This window comes from Schistocerca serialis, chromosome 2 (genome assembly GCF_023864345.2).
Source record: "Schistocerca serialis cubense isolate TAMUIC-IGC-003099 chromosome 2, iqSchSeri2.2, whole genome shotgun sequence".
Classification (NCBI taxonomy): domain Eukaryota; kingdom Metazoa; phylum Arthropoda; class Insecta; order Orthoptera; family Acrididae; genus Schistocerca; species Schistocerca serialis.
In genome coordinates, this window is record NC_064639.1 from 706,229,447 (window position 1) to 706,253,176 (window position 23,730).

Below are 23,730 nucleotides of genomic sequence, written 5' to 3' on the forward strand. Positions count from 1 at the left end.
GGACTGACACAACATATTTTGGTTCATGTGCAATGGCTGCCAACATGGTTTCAATTCTGGATGTTGTTTGAAACTCTTTTTAAGTCCAGTTACTAAGAAGGATATCACAGTGGTTACTTTGCGTGCCTTACTTGTGTAGTCCTTTTGTCTTCAGTGTGATTCACATTTTAGAAGACTTACACACATTCACAATTCATCTAATATTAATTTAAAAATAAACAAATCACCTTTTGTTGCTAGTATTACAAAATATCCTTGAGTTTGAACTAGTTCATAAGCCAATGTAATTGAAAAGAATAATTTCTGGTAGATGGTTATCAACAGGACTAATCCTTTTCAGGCAAGAAATAACATGTCAGAAAAAATGTGAAACAATGCATTGTTATTTTAGAATGCAATTTTTGGTGAATAGAAGTGTATGTTGTTGTTAAGCTACACATTTCATTGTAAGGGAAAATTTATCATCACTTCCATAACACTGGCTCACAGCACCCTCCAAGGCACACCTCCAGCATAGCTTGTAGAGTGAGTGGATGCAGGCTGTTTTGCTGGAAATTAGTTCACACAGTCTCCTCGAACTTGGCCTAACTGCTCCCTAAACTGAACCATTATAAGCCAGAAATGTGTTTGTCATCTGTTGCAAACAATACTGCAGTAGTATAGTGTTTCAGTATTATCTTGTGTCTCATTTTCTATTTGATGTTGATGTTTTTTTGAAAATTGTTTCTTTGAATTTCTTAAGTAGGTTTTTGTGAGGTGTTCGTATAATTTGAAAATAGAAGAAAAGTAATCACAACAACAGAAAAATGTAGGTACTCAATAGTAATTACCGAAAAATAGTGACCATTTTTTCTGCTGTTGGAAACTGTTTGTTCTATATTTTACTGTCATTCTATTACCATGGATTCATTTTCATTTTTTCATGTCAGCAGGGTTTTGCTGTAAATTTTATTTCAGTGGCCATATTTTTGTTTTAGTTTATTTGAAAACATGGATCGAATCTGTGATGAAAAATATGTGCCAACACCAACAGATGTCTTACGGGCAAGGGTTCGCACAAATGGCATCATTGAAACACACTTCAAAATCAATGATGTTATTGTCAGGTATGCCTGTAGATGCAAATATCAGATACCAACTTTGATATTATGTATAAATGTAACATTCACTAGTGTTCTTTCTTAACTCTTTGCAGCATGTTTGATGTTGGGGGGCAGCGATCTCAGAGAAGAAAATGGATCTATTGTTTTGACAATGTCAGGGCTGTGATGTTCGTGGTTTCACTCAGTGGTTATGATATGACATTACTGGTGAGTTGCTTTAAAATTCAGTTCAGAGATTTGAAAAATAAATTTGTAATAATTTATGTTTTCCTTATGTATGGTATATGTTTTCAAAATTTGGTATCATAGGAAAGGTTCTAGAGTATTGCTTAAGCGTGTGAGACCCATATCAAATAGGACTAACAGGGGATATTGAACATACACAGATATGGACAGCACAAATGGTTACAGGTTTGTGTAATCTGTGGGAGAGAGTCACAGAGATACTGAAGGAACTGAACTGGAACACTCTTGAAGACAAATGTAAAATATCCCGAGAAAGTCTATTAACGAAGTCTTCAGAATTGGCTTTAAATGATTACTCGAGGAATATACTAAAGTTCCCTATGTATCACTCACATAGGAATCATGAGGATAAGATTACAATAATTAATGCATGCTCAGAGGCATTCAAGCAATCATTCTTCCCATGCTCCATATGGGAACGGAACAGGAAAAAACCCTAAGAAATGGTACAATGTGACATGTCCACTACCATGCACCTCATGGTGGTTTGCTGAGTATAGGTGTAGATGTCCAATGGAAAAATAAAAAAAAAAACTTTCTAAGTAAAAATTAAGAACATTTGAAACTTTCTGATGGATTAAAACTATGTACCAGACTGGAGCTTGAAACCGGGACCTTTGCCTTTCACAGGCTAGTGCTCTACCAATTGAGCTTCCCTAGCATGACTCACAGCCCGGCATCACAGCTTTACTTCGTCAGTACCTACCCTCCTAGCTTCCACACTTCACAGAAGTTTTTCTGTGGAAATAAAGCTTTGAGGCTGGATCATAAGTTGTGCTTTGGTAGCTCGGTCTGTAGAGCACTTGCCTGTGGAAGGCAAAGGTCCCAGATTTGAGTCCTAGTCTGCCACACAGTTTTAATCTGCCAAGAAGTTACACACCAATGCACACATGGCTGCAGAGTGAAAAATTCATTCGAATAAAAATTTGTTACAAGTGTGATTCAGTGTCAGAAATGAGGAAGTCAACATCAGTGTTACAGTTTTAAACATGGCTGTCATTCAGGAGTCATATACTAGTTTCAACATAGTATTATACAGCCAACCAGTTGCACATAACTGGTAGTTACACTGACCTGGGTTTCGACGTCTACTAGGGGTGTCTGTATCAAAATGATTTCTTGTAAATCCTATAAAATAAAACATAGAAAATTAGGTATGACAAAAAAAAACATTAACCAAGATGGCAATTGTCAAAATGAACAAAGGTTACTTACATAAAATTACATTGCTAAAAAGCATGGTCAGAATTTAGAGCTGCTATGCTCCAGTCAAAAGTGAAATAAAACTTTCTAGCCTTTTCCACAGGACCCCAGCTGAGAACAACATCAGACTGATTGGCCCAGTGGCTTACATTGCTGTCATAAAAACAATATGAATTGCGCCGCCTATTAGCTGCAGACAGTAACATGTAAACAGTTAATTTTAAAAACAAAATATAAAGAAAGAGAGCTTAATGTCTGTCTGAAAATACACAGTAGTCAAGCAGATTAAGTATAACAGAGCCATCTGTTAGGCTTTACAGAAATTACTATTCATAAAGGACAGAATGATACCGAAAAATTTTACAAACAGCTGTACAATCCAAAAAATATTTGCATGAAGGTCGTAACTTCAGCAGCACAAATCTATGAGATTTGAAAACAATTATTTTCCAAACCAGAAGCAGGGAAAGATACAGTAAAAAATAGAGGAATCAAAATTCCATGAGCAATGGATTGAAACCATTGAAAAAAAAAAATTGTTATGCAGTTGTAATTGTTCATTGAGGATGAGGCCACCGTTCTTAGAAATATGCTTAAAAATCTCCAGCTCTTCGAGTACATTGAGCCTATGCCCTTTCTTTTCTCTACGCAAAATGGAAATTTCTTCAACACATTTTGGTTTGTGTCCAGAAATTAGCAGATGATCAACAAAAGTGGAATTGTGTACATTAGTGCCTCTTTTTCCAAACAAATGTTCCTTGTACCTGATGCTAAAAGACCTTCCAGGTTTGTCCTACATAATAAATGGGACACATATCACAAGTGATTTTATACACTCCTGAATTGTGTATCAGAACAGCAGTGGACTTGAGGTTGTGAATCAGATTTGTTTTTGTAAAAGGCAACTTTGAATCTATATTTTTTATTCAGAAGACAACAAATTTTATACAAAATAGGGCCTAAAAATGTAATTAAGAAAACATTTTCATATTTGTTACGGTGAGGAATAACACTGCTGCATAAAGTGATCACTTTAGTGTAAGTTTTAACTTTGAAGACATTGTCATCTAACGTGGGATCGTAACCATTATTAACTGCAATAGTTTGTATTATGTTCATCACTTCATTAGGCTGTCAGGTGACAAAGGTACAGAGACTGGACAATGAATGGCTGAATGGAAAAATACTTTGTTATGGGAATGAGGATTTACTGAACTAGTGGGCACAATTTGATCTGTATTAGTGGCTTTTCGAAAAATGCCGAAAGAAAGTCTGCCATTGTCAATAGCAGTACTAAGGTCCAAGTAATTAAGCTGATGTTCATTATTTTTCTAATTCAGAAATGAAGCTGATATTCTCCTGAAGGCTATTAAAAATTTCAAACAAGTGCTGAATTCCTTCCTGGGAACTACTGTATATTATCAAATTGTCATCTACGTAACGAGCATAAGACAAAATACCAAGCTCAGAAGCTGAAAAATTGTTAAAGATATTTTCATTAATTTGCTGGAAGATAAATTCATCAGTAATTTTTCAGCTACTTATCTTGTTATTTTTTCTTATTCTCAGTATGCAGATAACATGATGCAGATCAAATTGTGCCCACTAGTTCAGTGCATCCGAATGAGGAAGCATTTTTCCATTCAGCCATTCGTCGTACAGTCACTGTACCTTGGTCTCCTGACAGCTTAATGAAGCGATGAACATAATAAAAACTATTGTGGTTAATAATGGCTAAGATCCCACATTGACAAGATCTTCAAAGTTGAAACTTACACTAAAGTGATCACTTGAGGCAGCAGTGCTATTCCTCACCGTAACAAATATGAAAATGTTTTCTTAATTCCATTTTTAGGCCCTATTTTGTATAAAATTCATTGTCTTCTGATTAAAAAATATAGATTCAAAGTTGCCTTTTACAAAAAAATCTCATTCACAATCTCAAGTCCACTGCTGGTCTGATACACAATTCAGGAGTGTATAAAATCATTTGTGATACGTGTCCCATTTATTATGTAGGACAAACTGGAAGGTCTTTTAGCATCAGGTACAAGGAACATTTGTTTGGAAAAAGAGGCACTAATGTACACAATTCCACTTTTGTTGATCATCTACTAATTTCTGGACACAAACCAAAATGCATTGAAGAAATTTCCATTTTGCATAGAGAAAACAGAGGTCATAGGCTCGATGTACTCAAAGAGCTGGAGATTTTCAAGCATATTATTTCAAACACATAAAACTGAAGAAAATGCCATCAACCTAAAAAATGAAAGAAAAAAAATTCACACAAAATATTAGAAGAATCAAGAGAGGATTTCATAAAGATATTATAAACTCTATAGAAGGTAATTATGATAAAACCAACTCCAGGAACTACTATAAAATCTTTGGGAAACAACTACAACAATATGAGGCCCCTACACTATTACTGAAAGATGAAGGTGGAAGAATGACACACAGTAACAAGGAAAATGCAGAAATCATGGCAAAAGCATTTAACAAACTTCTGAAATGCGAGGAACCCAAAGAACCCTTACAAATCAATGTAAATACCCCAATAAAAACCAAACCTAACAAACTAGACCCTCCAACTTTCCAAGAAGTAGAAAAAATTCTTAAAGAACAAAAAAATTATAAGGCATGTGGAGAAGGTCAGGTTTTTGTTGAAATGTGGAAATATGCAAGTGACACAGTCAAGACCTCCTTACAAATGGCTCTAACAAAAATTTGGGTAACAGAATGATTCCCCAAACATTGGACCACAGCTATCATCCACCCATTACACAAAAAGGGAGATAAGAGCAACCCTGACAACTACAGAGGAATCTCTCTCCTAGATTGCACATACAAAATTCTACCCAAGATCCTATATGAAAGAATCAGGGAGCAATTAGAACAGGAGTTAGTGGAATATCAGGGAGGTTTAAGACCATGGAGAAGCTGTGCAGAGCAGATAATTAGTTTAAAATTGATTATGGCATACTTCAAGAAATGGAGCAAACCTCTGGCAATAACATTTGTAGATTTTAAGAAGGCATATGACTGTCTCCACAGACCTTCAGGATTAAAAATTTTAAGAAATCTAGGACTCCATCCAAAACTAATTAAAATAATACAACTCACTCTAACCAACACCAAATCAAAAGAAGTTTAGAGGAGAAATTTCAGAACCATTCCTCATAAAAACAGGCTTAAGACAAGGTGACTGCCTATCACCATTACTGTTCAACTGTGCACTGGAATACATAATGAGAGAATGGTACAAGGACAATCCAAATATGATAAGAATTGGAAGTGCAAAAGATGATACTAGCTTAAACTGCTTGGGATTCGCTGATGATCTTGTTCTCCTAGCCAAAACCATTCAAGAAGCCAGGCAACAAGTGAAATCACTACAAGAAATAGCAGAGAAAGTAGGCCTTAGAATATCATTTGAAAAAACGGAGATTATGCTAACTGATCCACCACTTGCAAACCAAATTACAATGGAGAACAGGAAATCAAAATTGTTGATAAATTTAAATATTTAGGCGAAATAATAACATACAATCTAAATGAGAAGCCATCATGACAGAATAGAATAAAAAAACTGAACTATGCAAATTACGTTACCAAAACAACATACAACAAAAAAAGCCTATCTATAGATGCAAAATTAAAACACTATAAAATAGTTACAACCACAAATAACGTACGCAGCTGAAACTATCTTCAAAACGACTAATACAGCAGAAATTGACAGAATACTAAAAATAGAATGAAGAATAATTAGGACATGTATAAATAAACAGTATAAAATAAATGGGCATTGGAGAGTAGCATCAAATGAAACAGTATATAAGAAAATATAACCAGTCATGAGCACGATCAGGAAGAAACACATCTCATTCTTTGGACATCTGATGTGAACTCCAGAAAACAGAATTAGTAAAAAAAAAAAAAAATACAAAAATTGTGGAATAGCAAGAGCAACATTAAATGGATCACAGAAATTAAGGAAGATATAAAAGAACTCCAAATTACAGCAGATGACCTAAAAAACAAGACAGAGAAAACCAGAATAGTGCAGGATCTGCAAACCAGACTACAAATGAAAATCAATAAAAGGAGTACAGGAAGAGTGGTCTTAGATGAAGGAAGAAAGAAAAATATCTGAAAGAATGAAGAAATATTGGACAGACAGAGGAGCAAAACACCTTTCATGTAAGAATAGACTCTAATAATTATATTACCTAAATATCATATTAAATTATTGTTGAGCCACATTGTATCCCTGTGTAACAACTTGTTTACAACTTTGTATTTTTGACTAGAGTGGTCCAATGAAGGCCATAAAATAAATAATAATAATAATAATAATAATAATAATGATGATGATGATGATGATGATGATGATGATGATGATGGCCACATCCTCAATGAACAGTTACAACTATGTAACAGTTTTTTTTATAGTTTCAATCCATTGCTTTAGGACTTTTGATTCCTCTATTTTTTACTATATTTTTCCCTGCTTCTGTTTCCAAAACACAATTTTCTTCGAATCTCATAGATCTGTGCTGTTGAAGTTACCTTCATGCAAATATTTTTTGGATTTTACAGCTGTTTGTAAAATTTTTTCCCATATATTCTGTCCTTTACGTAATAATAATATCTGTAAAGCCAAACAGATGGTTCTGTTATACTTAATCTGCTTGACTACTGTGTGTTTTCAGACAGACATTAAGCTCTCTTTCTTAATATTTTGTTTTTAAAATTAACTGTTTTTTATTATTATTATTTCTCTTACAATGTTTCAAACGACACGTCACTATCCACACCTTGTAGGCAGTGTAACTTGCATTGTTTTTGTGACAGCAATGTAAGCCACTGGGCCAATCAGCCAGCTGGGGACACGTGGTAAAGGCTAGAAAGTGTTAGTTCACTTTTGACTAGGGCATAGCTGCTCTAAATTCTGACCATTGCTTTTCAGCAATGTAATTTTATGTAAGTAACCTTTGAACATCATAAAAACTGTCATCTTGGTTAATGTTTTTTTGTCATACCTAATTTTCTATGTATTATTTTGTAGGATTTATAAAAAATCATTCTGATAAAGTAGGTGTTGAAACCCAGGTCAATTAACATACCGGTTATGTGCAAGTGATTGGCTGTATAATTCTTTGCTGCAATATCAGTGTATTTTTGCCACCTCCTTGTTCAACTACATATCTACTGTTATTTGCAGTTTTGTATATGGATTTTATGAAATTATAAGACATCTGGCAGTGATATAGAATAAAAATACTTATAACGCAAATTAAACACTGGAAACTCCGGGTTGGAATATCAGCAATATAAGGGAAAGATAGGTTGCTACTTACTGTAAAGATAACGGGCACAGAAAAAAGACACTTACACATTAGCTGCCGGCCAAAGCCTCCATCAGAAAAGGAAACACACACACATTCATTCACACAAGCAACCACACTTGATGCACACATGACCCCCATCTTCGACAGCTCAGACCAGTATTTCCTCTCGCTACACCACCATAACCACTATCCGTCCCATACTGAAGAAGTGTGTTTCTGTTCATTTACAGTAGACATATTTTATGTAATTATTTTCTAACTATATAAATTACTTTTGTGTAGAGTATCAATCACTGGTAAGGAGACTTAGGGATATGCCTCATTCCCCTGGAATGGCATGTATCGTTACAAGATTCAGTAAAATGCTTCATAAGTGACTGTTTTAAATGTCAGTAGTAGTAGTAGTAGTTATGAGCATTGCAAAAAGAAGAAATACATCTGAAAAATCTTGCTCATTTCAGGAGGAACCATCAGTAAACAGACTGGATGAAAGTCTCACTCTGTTCTCACAGATTGTAAACAATTGCTTCTTTCGTGAAGCTTCATTTGTTCTCTTTCTCAATAAATTTGATCTCTTCCGTGAGAAAATTTTGTATTCTGGTAGACACCTTCGACTATATTGTCCTGATTACAGAGGTAAGAAACTCATGCTTTTTTTTAGATTTCTTTTACATGTCTTCAGCAAAGTATTTATATTGTTTTTGGAGTACACACAAAGATCTTTGAATGAAACTAATCAAGAAATGTATGTGTTTTTGGTGTATTTCCTACTCATGACCAGTGACAAATTGTGTAATATTATTTGAGAAAATATGTATTATAAACTTTAGAATTTGAGATGAATTCCAAAAATTGAAGAGTAAAATAAACAGCATATTTATTCTAACAAAATACAAGTGATGAGTCTAAAAGAGTCTTATTTCTCTCAAGAGTAACTAGTGTAACAAGTAAACACAAAGGATTCACTAATGCGGTGAAGACAGTGCACAACACAGTTTCTGAATTACGACGTATCAGCATAACTGACTTGAAAAAGCTGTCACTTAGTAAATGAAACAGTTTGGTTATTGTATACTTAAAGTGAAGTGTCGTATGACCTATTCTCGGGTCGTCTTCAGTACTGCCGGTGAATCTGTAGCAGAGTTTCGGTCCTAGTTGAGGTGAACAACATTCAATTGGAGTTTAGCATGCTGAGTCAACATTGTCCAGAATTTGTAGACAATGCCAAAGGTGCCTCCAGGTTGCTGCACGCTGGTTCTATAGCCCATAGGGGCATATCCAAGTTATTATGTTATTTTGCTTATCGATAGGCCCTCTCTAGCACCACTTATGTTGTGAAACGGAAACTCTGTTCTTGGCTTCCTTTGACTGTGCAGTTATCACTGGCTAGCATGTCCTCACTATATATACCATAGCCATGGAGGATTGCGTCTTTGTCTCTGAGGTGTTATGCTCGGAGCAAATGTAGCACTCCCCCTTCCCAGAATGCGGAGCATACGATTGGGACCTGTGATGCCCAGACAGTGCCTCGAGCAGAGATGTCTTCAGCAGCTCGATCCCTAAGGCCTCATATTTGCCCATTTGGGTTACAGGCTTATCAAGAAAAATCACTGGGGAAAGACTCGGTCTCAAGAGGCTGGGGAAAGAGCGATCCATTTCTTCATTGTCTGATGGTAGCAGAATCAGGACATCTTCATCCTGCAAGTCAGCAGGAATTTGGTCCAATTGCAGTGCTGCCGCTGGTGATGGCATGATAGGCACTACAGCTTCATTTGACACTGAAGCTGGACCAAGCTCCTATGGTGTAGGCTCCAGTGCAGAGCAGTGGGATGGCCTTCATTAGGTATCAGTGTGGGCCACTGTAGTGGCTGCGGAATCTGCCTCTTGACTGCTAGGTGAGACAGCATGCCATGTTTGTCTCAGGTCAGCTCGTGGTGGCAGCTCGTGTGAAACGTGTTGCCTCCAGGCAGTATCATTGTCAATAGGCGGATCTCTGTACTGCTGGTGGTTAGGTAGACACACAGTGCCAGCATTAGTGTGCACAAGAAGTGTCACTCTCTCACATTGTCTCAAAACACTTCCCTGGTCCCACCTTTGATTGCCTGTGTAGCGGTGATACCTGGCAGGCTGATCAGACTTAAAACAAGCCCACAGAAGATGCCAGATGATGTTGCCAGGGCAGGAGCAAATTGAGAAAAGTGCAATATGGCCTAACATAGAGTAGCCCCACTGGAGTCTTATCATGGATGTCTGATGTTGACCAGTATAATGAGAAAAGCAGCAGAAGAGCTTGAGATTTTGGCATCCTTTGGACTAGTTTCGACATCGTGTTTTGAAGGCGCAAACTGTCCTTTTGGCTCCTCCTTTCAATATAGGATTGAATGGAGTAGGCTTAACGTGACAGATGCCTGAAAATCATCTAATTTATTGGAGACAAATTGTGAATCATTGTCCAAAGCAATAGTCTTTGGAAATCCTTATAATGTAAGTATCTTTTCCAACGTCTTTATTATGTGGGTGCTGGTTGTTTAAGATGTCTGAATGACAAACAGAAAGTTAAAGAAAGCATCAATGGCGATCAACAAGTGGCCGCCAAGGGGCAGCCCAGCAAAAGCTACGTGTACTCACCAAGGTGCTTTGGGTGCAGCTTGGGTTTCTGCACAGGTTTTACAGATTTTCAGAAATTTCTTGGCATCAGCCTGCATCCTTGGCCAGAAACAGTATATTTGAGTGAGCCGTATGCATGTGATGAAGAAGCTTGAGGGTTATGAGATACAGAGAGATAATGTGATGACTACTCAGGTCCGTTGTGCAAGTTGTTATATAAGATGTGTCCATTTCGCTCTGTGAAGGCGAAAATTCAGAAGAAAAAGGTTGAACTGACCGGGGAATGGCGTACTGTTTCTTATGAGGCCAGTCAAGGTGCAAATAGTTTGCAGTCTGCATTAATTCCAGATCCTTGGCAGTATGTGGTGCGTCAATGGGGAGTCTGATTAAGAGTTCCTCATTAGCATTGCAAACGAATTGACACACATCTTCCGAGGCATTAGGAGCTTGATCTGAACTGTCTGGCAGTAAAAAAAGGACATATGCATTTGCGTATTTTCTGGCTGCTTGTTATGCAATGTTATAGCAATACAAGGCAAGGTACAGTGACCACTGTGGAATTTTTAATGCAATTTGGTCAGGAAAGGGCATGTCAGATCTGAATAAGGAGCATAATGGTTTGTGGTCTGTAAAAATTGTGGAAGGAAGGCTATAATTGTGTGGGGGGAGTCATCTCAACCCGTAAAGGAAAGAAAGAGCTTACTTGTCAGATTGTGAGTATTTAACTTGTGCCAAGTTCAATGACTTGGAGGCAAAAGTAACAGATCGCTCTACCATTGATCTGCTGAGAAGCACAGCTGCAAGACTGTACAATGAAGCATCTGTGGCTAAGAAAAGAGGTTTACAGTTGTCATAATAGATGAGACAATAGCATTTTAGTTGTACGTGCTTAAGTGAGTTGAAAGAATGTTGACATTTATTAGATCACATGAACTTTCACACTTGGCTCCGTAGGTGGTTGAGGGGTGCTGCAAGAGTGGTTGTACTGGGTATGAATCTTTTGTAGTAATTGATTTTCCCTAAAACTGCCAAAAGTATGGAAAGATTCTGGGGTTCTGACAATTCTTGAATCACTTTGAGGTGTTTTGTGGAAGGACACAAATCTGCCTTGTTAATAATGTGGCCAAGGCACTCAAGATCTGTTTTGAAAAAATAGCAGTTGAACCTGTGTCCGCACAAAAGATGGTGGGTGTATCGATAAGGTTTAAGGAAATCGAAATCCTGTACCGTTCTTCCGAAATATGTCATACATCATGTCGTTGGGCAGCTGCTTTATCAAGTCAGTTTTCTTATTGTCATCAAGTACGTCTTTTTGAATTTCCATTCACTTCTCAAGCAGACATTTTGCAGGTGACCTTGCTTTCCACATCCATAACAAATGGCACTGCAAGGAGGGCAGTCTGTCCGGATGTGGTGAGTGCCACAATGAAAACAAGACATCACATTGCTTGGTGGCTGCCAAATGAGAGCGGTGTCGAGCCGCGTTGTCAGTGCCTGTGTGTCACTGTAAATTTGGGCCATAATTGTAATAGGATGCAATTATGATCTGAATGTATAGCTTTAATGCCTGAGCACAAAGTATTGTTCAGCAGAGTAACAGTTAGAGCTCTCATATTCATGGGAGTCGAAGTCAAGGAAGAGGAGGATGGCAAGGAACACATATGCCCAACATATTTGGAAATCCTGTTTGAGAATACAGGTTCTTTATGTGAAAAGGAGTTAACTAATATGAGTACATGATATCTCAACTTCATGCGCATACACAGACAGTATTATTTTAACAATATTCTCATATTGCTATTCTACAGCACTTATATATACGGGGTCTCCATAATTTAAGTTTCAGATTCAAAACGCTGTGAGATTCAAAGCGCTGCGGAAAGAGAACTACTGCTCAGAATGACATCAAATTTGAACAGCATATGATTGACGCAGGGAGAAACATCATGGAACAAAAATCAGTTAACGAAAATTTTACCAATACATGGCACTGCAAACATCTTAACATAAATAAGGTCAGCTACAAATTACAGATGAATTGTAATACAACGGGTATGGTTTGAGTTGCACATTACACCATCCTTGCTGTCCATTTTGTGTGACTGCACAGGTTTGACAGTCAACACTTGTGGCACTGTTAGTTAAGTAAGCCCATATACTAAGGCAAGATCATACTACATCATATGGGAAAAATCGTTTTTAACTGCCCTGAGGCCAGAAACCACATAAAAAGTAAAATACCTTCCGTTTTTATTGTCCTGGGGCTAAACACTGCATAGGAAGAAAAATGACATTGTTTTTAATGGCCCTGGGGCCAAAAACTACATAAGAAACAGAATGACATTGACAGCCAGAAGTCACATGGATTAAGGTCGGGTGATCCCAGTAAACCAGGCAGTAAGGGGGAAATGATGGCTGATAATTCAAGCATTTCCGAAATGTTTCTGCAGTAGCCACTTCATAGTCGCAATGTGTGGAAGAGGGCCATCTTGCATGAAAATAATCCTACCCTCACATTCATGGTATTGAAGGGTTGGAATGAGATTGGTGCCCAAAAGACTCTCATAATGTTTACCAATGATGGTACAGGTAACAGGACCTGCAGGGCTCATCTCCTCAAAAAAATATTGCCTTGTGATAAACAATGCCATCAACCTGCACCATACATTGCCTTTGCAGAATAAAGTGGTACTAGTTAATGCGCAATTTTCTGTTGCCCACATTCCACAATTCTGCTTATTGACAAGTCCTTGGAGATAGAAATGGGCATTGTCTGTCTGCAGAATGTTCCATGGTCTTTCATTGCTCACTTCCCTGAGCAAGAAATTCCAGAGCAAACATTTGTCTTGCTAGCAGGAAGCAACTCCTGAACATGTGTAATTTTGTATAAATAGCAATTCAGGACATTTCAAAGGATTTTATTCACTGTGTTCACAGGCATGTCTGCTGTTCGGCCAATTGCCCGTGCATTGCATGTTTGCACACCACCACTCAGCGTAATCCATCCTGCAATGCTGTGGCCATATCTTCAACAGACATCATATCAAGTGCTTTCCTCCTCAAAAGAACCTGTCCTTTTGAACTCTATAATTGTTTTCAGTAGACATTGGACCAATACATTCTTTTTCACACCCGTGAGTGCCCGGAACTTCTGCAGGGCTACTGGCACACAGTCAGTGTTTTCATAAAAGAGCTTCACCAGTAGCATGCAGTCCTTCATGGAGACAATCATATTGGGTGTGTCGGACACAAATTGAGGAACAACCATATGCTGGTATCAGTTGGTGTGCGTATCCTGATGCTTACAACATCATCTGCTGGTCAGATTTTCATTATTATTATTGTTATTATTATTATTTTATTTCACAACGTTTCTGCCTGCGTCAATAATACGTGGTTCAAATTTGACATCATTCCGAACAGTAGTTCTCTTTCTGCAGCGCTTGGAACTGGAACTTTATTTATGGGCACCTTGTATATCAAAATGAATAAACCTAAGTAACTGAAGAATTACTGTGGAATGAAGTTAATAATTTTTCATTTAATCATGCCAATTACACAGAAGAATAGTGCTACACCTGCAAATGGATGTCACTGAAACGGTATCAGCTTTACAGTCCAGAGAAAATAATGGACAGCATAGATGTTAATAATTAAATAGTGCTATGCTACTTCTTTAATGAAACACTCACTCATTTCATTCATTTACACTGCATTTCTGAGTCACTACATAAAAATGTTAAGAGCAAAGAGTCCTCTGGTATCAGCTACAGATTAGAAGCATCACACTTTGACACAGTGAGCAAAGCACATTGCCAGTGTCAATGCAGTATTTCACTGGAAGTTTGAAATAATCTAGCCAATGACTGATGCAGCCACTTCGATACCAAGTTTACAGGAAGACCAGCCAAAATGCTGGTGCACATAATTGTCTTTAAAGAAGAGATTGCATTTGAAAGATGTTGTTACTCTGACCAAAACTCACATCAATGCCCAGAAGTCACACCGAGTTGTTAAACCTGTGGACAAAACCCGTGAAAATGCTGAAACCAAATACATCAAGCAGTTGACAGTATCTTGTTCCACCTGGTAGTATCAGTAATACAGAAACTGCAGTGTTGTATGCTCCATGTTTTAATAATTTAAAGTTCCACTTTATGGTCCTGAAAGATAATTTCGCTTCTTCCACTTTTCCAAAAGGTTTAGCTTGTTTCGTATAGTCCTCTGTCACACACGGGCAAGGTGGTATTTGCCAATACTATGTCTTCACATCAGGCTTCATCATAACTTACTTCCTCAGTTTTACATCCCTGTCCCATTGTACCAGTAAAGTTATTTGATATAGGTGTCTTTGGGGAAAGGGCAGTCTCATCATCATCATCATCATCCTCATGTGAAAGAGCATCCTACGTCAGTTCACTAGTTTTCTCTGTATCTAGCACATCTTAATTCATGAAGCTTTTATTTATTTATTTATTTATTTTATTTATCTTACAGCTCGAAACATGTATTTAACATGCATGGGCAATGTTATAATAATTACATTCAGATTATTGATACACAATATAAATAGATTACATGCTACTAAGTAAAATATCATTGAAGTATATTTAATATAGCATTCCTGAGGTCAAATCATGTCAGCACCATACTGTATGGGCACTTCACTACAAGCCATTTTTTTAACTCGTTTTTAAAAATTCTACCAGAAAGCTGTTTCAGGTTGTTTGGCAGAGAATTATAAAATATTGCTCCCTTAATGAATGGTGTATTTGTTGTAAGATTCAATCGTCTGCTCACCATATGAAAGTCTGATTTTTGTCTTGTATTGTAATCATGGATTTCCATATTCCTGTTTGTCACTTTTTTGTCTTTTTTCACTAATAATATTGATTGAAACATATATACTGCATAGATAGTCATGATATTAAACTTAATAAACAGGTTTTTACATGAAGTTCTGGGTCTTACTTTTGCCATAGTTCTTATTACTCTTTTCTGCAATACAAATACCCTTTTTATATTGTATTGGCTACACCCACCCCACAATACAATTCCATAAGATAGATGGGGATACACCAACCCAAAATACGCTATTTTTATTGCTTCTATATCTAAATATTGAACTAATCTCCTTAGTAAATACAGACTAGATGTTATCTTACCACAGACATGATCTATTTGCTGATTCCATGAAAGTCTGTCATCTATATATATCCCCAGAAATTTACATTCTGAACAGGTATTTTCCTGAATGTCCTCATTTAGAACAGTATTTTTATTTGAACTACTTGTCTTAAAATAAATTAAATTAGTTTTGTTAATATTGACCCTCAGGTTTTCTTTTTCAAAATGTGTTTGGGCTTTTTCAACAAAATTCTGTACCACTGAATTTAGGTCATCATTACTACGTGCCCAGCAAACCCCAGAGGTGTCATCAGCATACATAGTAATACGATGACTGGTGTCTAATACTTTTGGGAAATCATTCACGTAGCAAATAAACAAGAAGGGGCCCAAGATAGAGCTTTGTGGCACACCAAAATTTATGTTCCTTATCTTTGATCTTCTTTTTGCAATTACCTCTCCATTATCATACACAACTTCTGTGCATTGTTGTCTATCTTTAAGGTAAGATTCTATTAAAAGCAACAGTTTCCCACTGACACCATTATAAGCAAGTTTACTTAAAAGAGCGCCATGATGGACTCTTTCAAACGCTTTGGAAAGATCTAAAAACACTCCTGCCGTTTCGTATCCCTCATTTATTTTCTCCATCAGACAGTGTACAAACTGTACTGCTGCAGATATGGTGCTCCGACCACTTCTAAAGCCGTGTTGGAAATCTCCTATTAAGTTATTCATATTATAGTGCTCAATTAGGATTTCTAGCATTATTTTTTCAATTAATTTACCAAACACTGACATTAAGGCAACTGGTCTGTAGTTCTGTGGTTGTTTTCTTTCGCCTTTTTTATATAAAGGTTTAACTAAAGCAAGTTTCAGTTTCTTCGGAAACACACCTTCTTCAAGTACACAATTTATTAGATGGACTAACGGTCTGGCTAACTCACCCTTGCATTTTTTCAGTAGAAAAGGAGAGAATTCATCCCATCCAGCTGATCTTTTATTTTTTAGGTTGTCAATTAGCTCTGTTACGTCCTTGATGGTTACTGTAGGTAGCATACAAGAGTCCCTTTCCTTTTCCTTATCATACACTCCTGGAAATGGAAAAAAGAACACATTGACACCGGTGTGTCAGACCCACCATACTTGCTCCGGACACTGCGAGAGGGCTGTACAAGCAATGATCACACGCACGGCACAGCGGACACACCAGGAACCGCGGTGTTGGCCGTCGAATGGCGCTAGCTGCGCAGCATTTGTGCACCGCCGCCGTCAGTGTCAGCCAGTTTGCCGTGGCATACGGAGCTCCATCGCAGTCTTTAACACTGGTAGCATGCCGCGACAGTGTGGACGTGAACCGTATGTGCAGTTGACGGACTTTGAGCGAGGGCGTATAGTGGGCATGCGGGAGGCCGGGTGGACGTACCGCCGAATTGCTCAACACGTGGGGTGTGAGGTCTCCACAGTACATCGATGTTGTCGCCAGTGGTCGGCGGAAGGTGCACGTGCCCGTCGACCTGGGACCGGACCGCAGCGACGCACGGATGCACGCCAAGACCGTAGGATCCTACGCAGTGCCATAGGGGACCGCACCGCCACTTCCCAGCAAATTAGGGACACTGTTGCTCCTGGGGTATCGGCGAGGACCATTCGCAACCGTCTCCATGAAGCTGGGCTACGGTCCCGCACACCGTTAGGCCGTCTTCCGCTCACGCCCCAACATCATGCAGCCCGCCTCCAGTGGTGTCGCGACAGGCGTGAATGGAGGGACGAATGGAGATGTGTCGTCTTCAGCGATGAGAGTCGCTTCTGCCTTGGTGCCAATGATGGTCGTATGCGTGTTTGGCGCCGTGCAGGTGAGCGCCACAATCAGGACTGCATACGACCGAGGCACACAGGGCCAACACCCGGCATCATGGTGTGGGGAGCGATCTCCTACACTGGCCGTACACCACTGATGATCGTCGAGGGGACACTGAATAGTGCACGGTACATCCAAACCGTCATCGAACCCATCGTTCTACCATTCCTAGACCGGCAAGGGAACTTGCTGTTCCAACAGGACAATGTACGTCCGCATGTATCCCGTGCCACCCAACGTGCTCTAGAAGGTGTAAGTCAACTACTCTGGCCAGCAAGATCTCCGGATCTGTCCCCCATTGAGCATGTTTGGGACTGGATGAAGCGTCGTCTCACGCGGTCTGCACGTCCAGCACGAACGCTGGTCCAACTGAGGTGCCAGGTGGAAATGGCATGGCAAGCCGTTCCACAGGACTACATCCAGCATCTCTACGATCGTCTCCATGGGAGAATAGCAGCCTGCATTGCTGCGAAAGGTGGATATACACTGTACTAGTGCCGACATTGTGCATGCTCTGTTGCCTGTGTCTATGTGCCTGTGGTTCTGTCAGTGTGATCATGTGATGTATCTGACCCCAGGAATGTGTCAATAAAGTTTCCCCTTCCTGGGACAATGAATTCACGGTGTTCTTATTTCAATTTCCAGGAGTGCATTTAAACGGCCTCTCCTGTTTCATGCAAGTATCATTTTCAATAGCATCTATAAAGTAATCATTAAATATATTGCTAACTATATAAGGATCAGAAAAATTATCATTATGTGTACTTAACTCTATATTATTAATTTTAGTTTTTGAATCAGTGTTCCTCATATCATTAACTACTGCCCAGCACGACTTTGAGACACAGTCAGAATTTCAGATCTGTTTACTAATATGTTCTACTTTCCTTCTCCTTACTTCCTTGCGATACTCATATTTATATTTTTTATAATCCTCTTTATATGAATCAAGACTGGTTTCTCTGTGTAGCTTATACATATACTCCATTCCTTCTTTGAGTCTTTTCGTTTTTTCATCAAGTTTTACACGTTTGACTACTGGAGGTTTATTTTTATTTACATTCATCTTCTTTGCTGGGATAGTAATATCAATATGTCTAGTTAAAGTTTTTAAAAATACTTCCCATTTGCTGTCAACTCCCCTTTCTCTATAAACTGATTCCCAAGATTCTTGACCTAAAGTATTCTCTAGCAAGGTGATGTTGTATTCAGAAAATAATCTTCTATTCTCAAATTTTTTGTTTTGTTTAAGTTTATTAAGACAACCAATCACTAATAATTGTCCTAGATGATCAGATATGTGCCCGTTTACAGTCTGTGCCAAAACAACATTTTCATAATTGGTCATCACATGATCTATGGAACTGCTGCTTGACTCAGTTATTCTAGTGGGCACATACCAAGTAGATCTTTAATATCATAGGATCTTATGCAGTCTTGTAAACCTTTGCATTCCTGGCTGTTGCTTAGTGTGTTTATATTAAAGTCTCCTAACATTACAATATTTACTGTATTGCCACCCTTGCTTAGCTTCCCCAATACACTATCCAGTGCTTCCAGGAAAACCTTGAGATTACCAGAAGGGGCTCGATATATACCTAGCACAATAAGTGGGACGGATACAATCATTAACTTAATTATCACTGCTTCAAAGTCTTTCTCGATACAATAATCCTTAACCCATGATACTTTTTCTACAGAACTTATTAGGTTACATTTCCTTACGTAAGTAGCAACACCCCCTCCTTTATGTTCTGTTCTACAAAAAAACGATGTAAGATTATACTCCTGTAACTTATAATACTGAATATTATGGTTAGCTTTTTGATGCTCTGTAACCACGATTACATGTGGAGCTAGATCTGTAACTAAGGCCTCAAATACATCGATTTTGTTACCCAAGCCCTCAACATTATAATGTAAAAATGATACATTAGTACAATCATGAGAGGATATATCCTTCTCAAGGTTAACATTATCACACAAATTGATAGTTTCTAAATTGGGAACACTGAGGGAGTTTTTTATCCTAAAAAATCAACAGTCTTGACACTGCAGTGAGGAATTATTTCGGTTTGCTTGCTCTGCAGGCATATATAATTATCACTTCCGTCTTTCGTGTGTATGACATCTGAGGTACAAGGTATCACATTTGAATTATCGCATTTTGTTTCCTCAATAGCTCTGTTGATGTCAGTTGCTAGAGTATTCTTGCCCAGACGATTAAGATGTAGTCCATGTACAGAGAAGCTGCTTCTTTGATAACTGTTAAGGTCCAGCAGTCTCACATTTTTTAACTTGGAGCAGAAATGTTTTAATTTTTTATTTGTAGATCGGATTTCTCGGTTCACACACGACCAGTCAGGCAGATCAAATCTCGCCGGAATATTTGACAAGATCACATTTGTATGGGACAACATCATTAACATAACAATCAACTTTTTAATAAATGAACTGGCCTCATTGCAATAAACGTCGTTTGAACCTGCTATAATAACAACGACATCACTTTCTGTAAAATCGGTGCAGTCGTTGTTTACAGAGCTTGTTACATCAACAAACTTCACCCGTGGTTTAATAACGGATGAAATGCGCACGTTTTCTGTGGTCGAGTTAGACAACAATCTGAAATATTGCATGCATGACTATCTCCGTAAATTTTAACATTCTTTTTACACTGAAATTGGGCTTGTTTAACCTTAGGACCACTTTTTGTAGTTTTGGTGACACTACTTGCATTTGCAGTTGTACTTTCACACGTGGTTTTCAATTCTTGTTGTTGTTTTGTTTTATGTATTTCACCCACATCGGACTGTTTTTCAAGTATTAATCTAGAATTTTCTTCCTTTAAACATAGTATTTCAGTTTTTAATGCCTGAATGTCCTTTTGAAGTAATTTTATAATTTCATTTTTGGAGTCCACTATAGTTGCAAGATCGGCCGTTTCGTTACGTAAACAAGCGTGGCACGTCCACGGAAAATCTTCACTGATGTATTTTAAGTTTATTTTCGCGCACTTTTCGTGTAACCAGTAGTTGCACTTGACACACCAAATACCTTTCATAACTCGCTTTTCACATTCTTTACACGAACTGCTTATTTTTTGCCTTTTGGACGAGAGCACAGTGCCACTACACTTTTCTATCGGCGCCATCTAGCTGTTCATGATTGCTGCAATGAAACTGAACGGTATAAATAATAGCACAGAGAAAGCCCCATATCTTTCATTTGCCTTATGTATGAGTTAGTTGAATAACCAAATATAATTATGTTTACCAGTCATGCCTTTCAGGAGCTCTTGTTCTTTGATGTTTAAATGTTGCAATTTGATAATTGTTTCATATCACTCCTTCCACTTTACTATCATTCCTCCTAAAAAGAACACTCTTGTGCCGTTCATAATAGACTGTGACCTTTCAATAACCAACTGAGTTCAAATAATGCTTGACTGGTGTCAGGTTTTCACCTGCATTTTGCTCACACCTAATTCTCTCCAACACCTTTCTAGTCAAACCCTCACCTTCAACCTTTCCAAATTACACTTTATCTCACCCTTGTCCTCTACTGTGTCCTGATTACCACCATTCACCCTTGGCATCTGAGACAGAGCATCCATTATGACACTTTCATCACCTCTTATGTAACATATCTCCATTTCAAATTGGTGTAAATACAAAGGCCACATAGTGGGTCTACTATGTAGCAACCTACAGGTTCTAAGAAAGCTTAATGCCTTATGATCCAAAAATACAACAGTTTTCTTTCTCAGTAAGTAGCATTCATATTTATGGAACCCCCACACCACAGAGAGGTCTTGCAATTCAGACACACTACAATTCCTCTCTCATGCTGAAAATGTTCACCTGCCAAACACAATTGCCCAGTGCCACATGATTCCTTCTGATGTGGATACATTCTGAAACACTCTCACACCCAGCCCATATCTACACGCATCTGTAGTGATGCAAAATATTCACTAAAATTGTGACGGTACAACATTTTGCCATGTAGCATACCTCCTTCAGACTTCTAAACACATTTTCGCATCACTCAGTCCGCACCCAAATGGTATTCCTCTTTAGCCGTTGCATGAGCTACAGATCATTAAACAAGTGCCCACTCACAAAACTGCTATAAAAACCAAACAAGCTCAACATTGTGTTCAATTGCTTTCAGTCTGTGGGTTCTTCTATAGTGTTCAGATTCTCAGGATCTAGTGCTATCCCCCAGTTCACCAATAACATATTCCAAAAACTTAACTTTATTCTTGACAAATTCTGACTCTGCTAGCTTTACATTCCCAAGCAGATAGCACATCATTCAACAAATTATGATGCTCTTCCCAACTCAGGCTTGAAATAAAAATACAGGGTTGCCACAATTTCTGAAAATCAGGAAAATTAAAAAAACACTGGAAAATATAATTTTTTGCTTTTGTTTACACAATTTACCTTTTTACTTATCCTTTAAATTATAAAACCTATAAAGGAGAAAAATACTTGCTGTTCATTCAAAATTAGAGTTAGTAAAACATTCTTAAATGCAGGAGTTTGTACATTTTTTTGTCAACTTACCTGTTTTCCTTACCTTTCAGATTCCAGAATTTGTCAGGTAAAAATACTAAAACTGGGAATTTCACTTTGGAAAACTTCTGACAACTCAGAAATTTTCATCTACATAAACAGTAACCCTACTCGACAAAGTTCTACCCAACAATCCATCCATTGCCTGAAGAAAAACACATTTAACCTGAAGGCAACCATCCGGAATTGATAGTATTTTCCGTTGTGAAGGAAGGCAGTATATTTCCTTGACTCTCCTGCAGGCTTTATATTCCAGCACCCACAAGTAATACGTAGTGATGTTACGTACTTAGTTGCACGAACCTTTTGCAGCCTCTCCTCCATATTGCCAGGCCCATCATTTTGCCGTTCCACAGTTTTGATTCAAATGATGTGCGTCAAGGACTAATCACTCAGTTCCACATTTCTTCCCCACAATTACTAAAGGTTTGTTATACACACTTTGGCACCACTGAGTTATCTCCCCAGTCTACAGTTCTTTGATTTTTTTATGTACCACCTCCTGTCTGGCAACCAGTATGGAAAAAGACTTTCCAAATAATGAAATGTGCTCCTTCACCTCTAATTTACATTCAAACCAATTCACCAGTCCTGGTCTACCAGAAAATGCCATTTTATTTATACACAAAACCTGACTTAAGTCTTCTCACTGTGTGTGTGTGTGTGTGTGTGTGTGTGTGTGTGTGTCCGTCCAAAACACCACTTTTGCAAAGTCAGTCCTTCCTTTCAATTTTCTTAACATGCCTACCCCAAAAAGTAGTTCTACTGTTAGCCCATGAAATATGAAGAACTGAAATTCTTTTCCATGACTCAGTACTGAAATGTGCAATAAAACTTCCCACTTAATTGCTTTTGTCAGTTTGCCTGTCACCCCAATAGTCTTTACCCCCATTACCAGCATGTTTACCAACTCCTGTGGCTTAGCCATTGACTAATACCATGCCTGTGGATATATTTCACTTCCGCTGCCTACCAAAGCTTTCGTGGAAACTCACCCTACTTCAGTGTGAATGACTGAGTGATTATCTTCTACTTCATCAACCGAGGATTAGTCTTCATCAAATAACTCGGCACTAATCTGTTCTCTTACCACAGTCAACTATCTTCACCTCAGATTTTACATTTCACTTCCAGATTTCCCATTCTGACCGACAGATTTAGACTGCTACATTGTTTTAGTTATTCTGTCACTAATACTTGGTCCGTAACTGATTCTTCACCATCATATTCAGCATTCCTAACAAACACACCGTGCTTGTCAGAAACCAATTCCATTATAATATCTTCACCTTTCCTTTCATCCTCACTTTCTATTCCTTTTTCCCCTTTAGACTTCCTTTTCTGTTCCACCTCACACTCTTGTCTCAAATATCCTTCACCTCCATCCTCACTGGCCCACAATTTCAACCAACAAATGTCTTTGCATTCACTATTTTGCTTTACGTGCCTAATACCGTCTGGAAACCCTCGTACAACCCTCCACGGTGCTTTCAATATTCTGCTCTATTTCATCAACCTGTATATCCGAAGACTTGAATTCCAATCCTTCTTCCCCAGAGGAACTACCTTTCCTTTCATCCAAAACTACTACCACTTCAGCCACCTGGTTATTCCTATTTTCCAATGACCCTGACTCCTCCTCC

General features: G+C 38.2%; 1 protein-coding gene across 1 annotated transcript in view; it reads left to right on the plus strand.

Moving 5' to 3' along the window:
* LOC126457863 (guanine nucleotide-binding protein G(o) subunit alpha-like) overlaps window positions 1-23,730 on the plus strand; it is a 90,768-nt gene that overhangs the window by 39,400 nt on the left and 27,638 nt on the right. Inside the window, exons 4-6 of the mRNA XM_050094510.1 lie at window positions 978-1,106; window positions 1,196-1,310; window positions 8,371-8,545. Coding sequence (XP_049950467.1) covers window positions 978-1,106; window positions 1,196-1,310; window positions 8,371-8,545 — 419 coding nt within the window. The remainder of the gene's footprint in view (window positions 1-977; window positions 1,107-1,195; window positions 1,311-8,370; window positions 8,546-23,730) is intronic.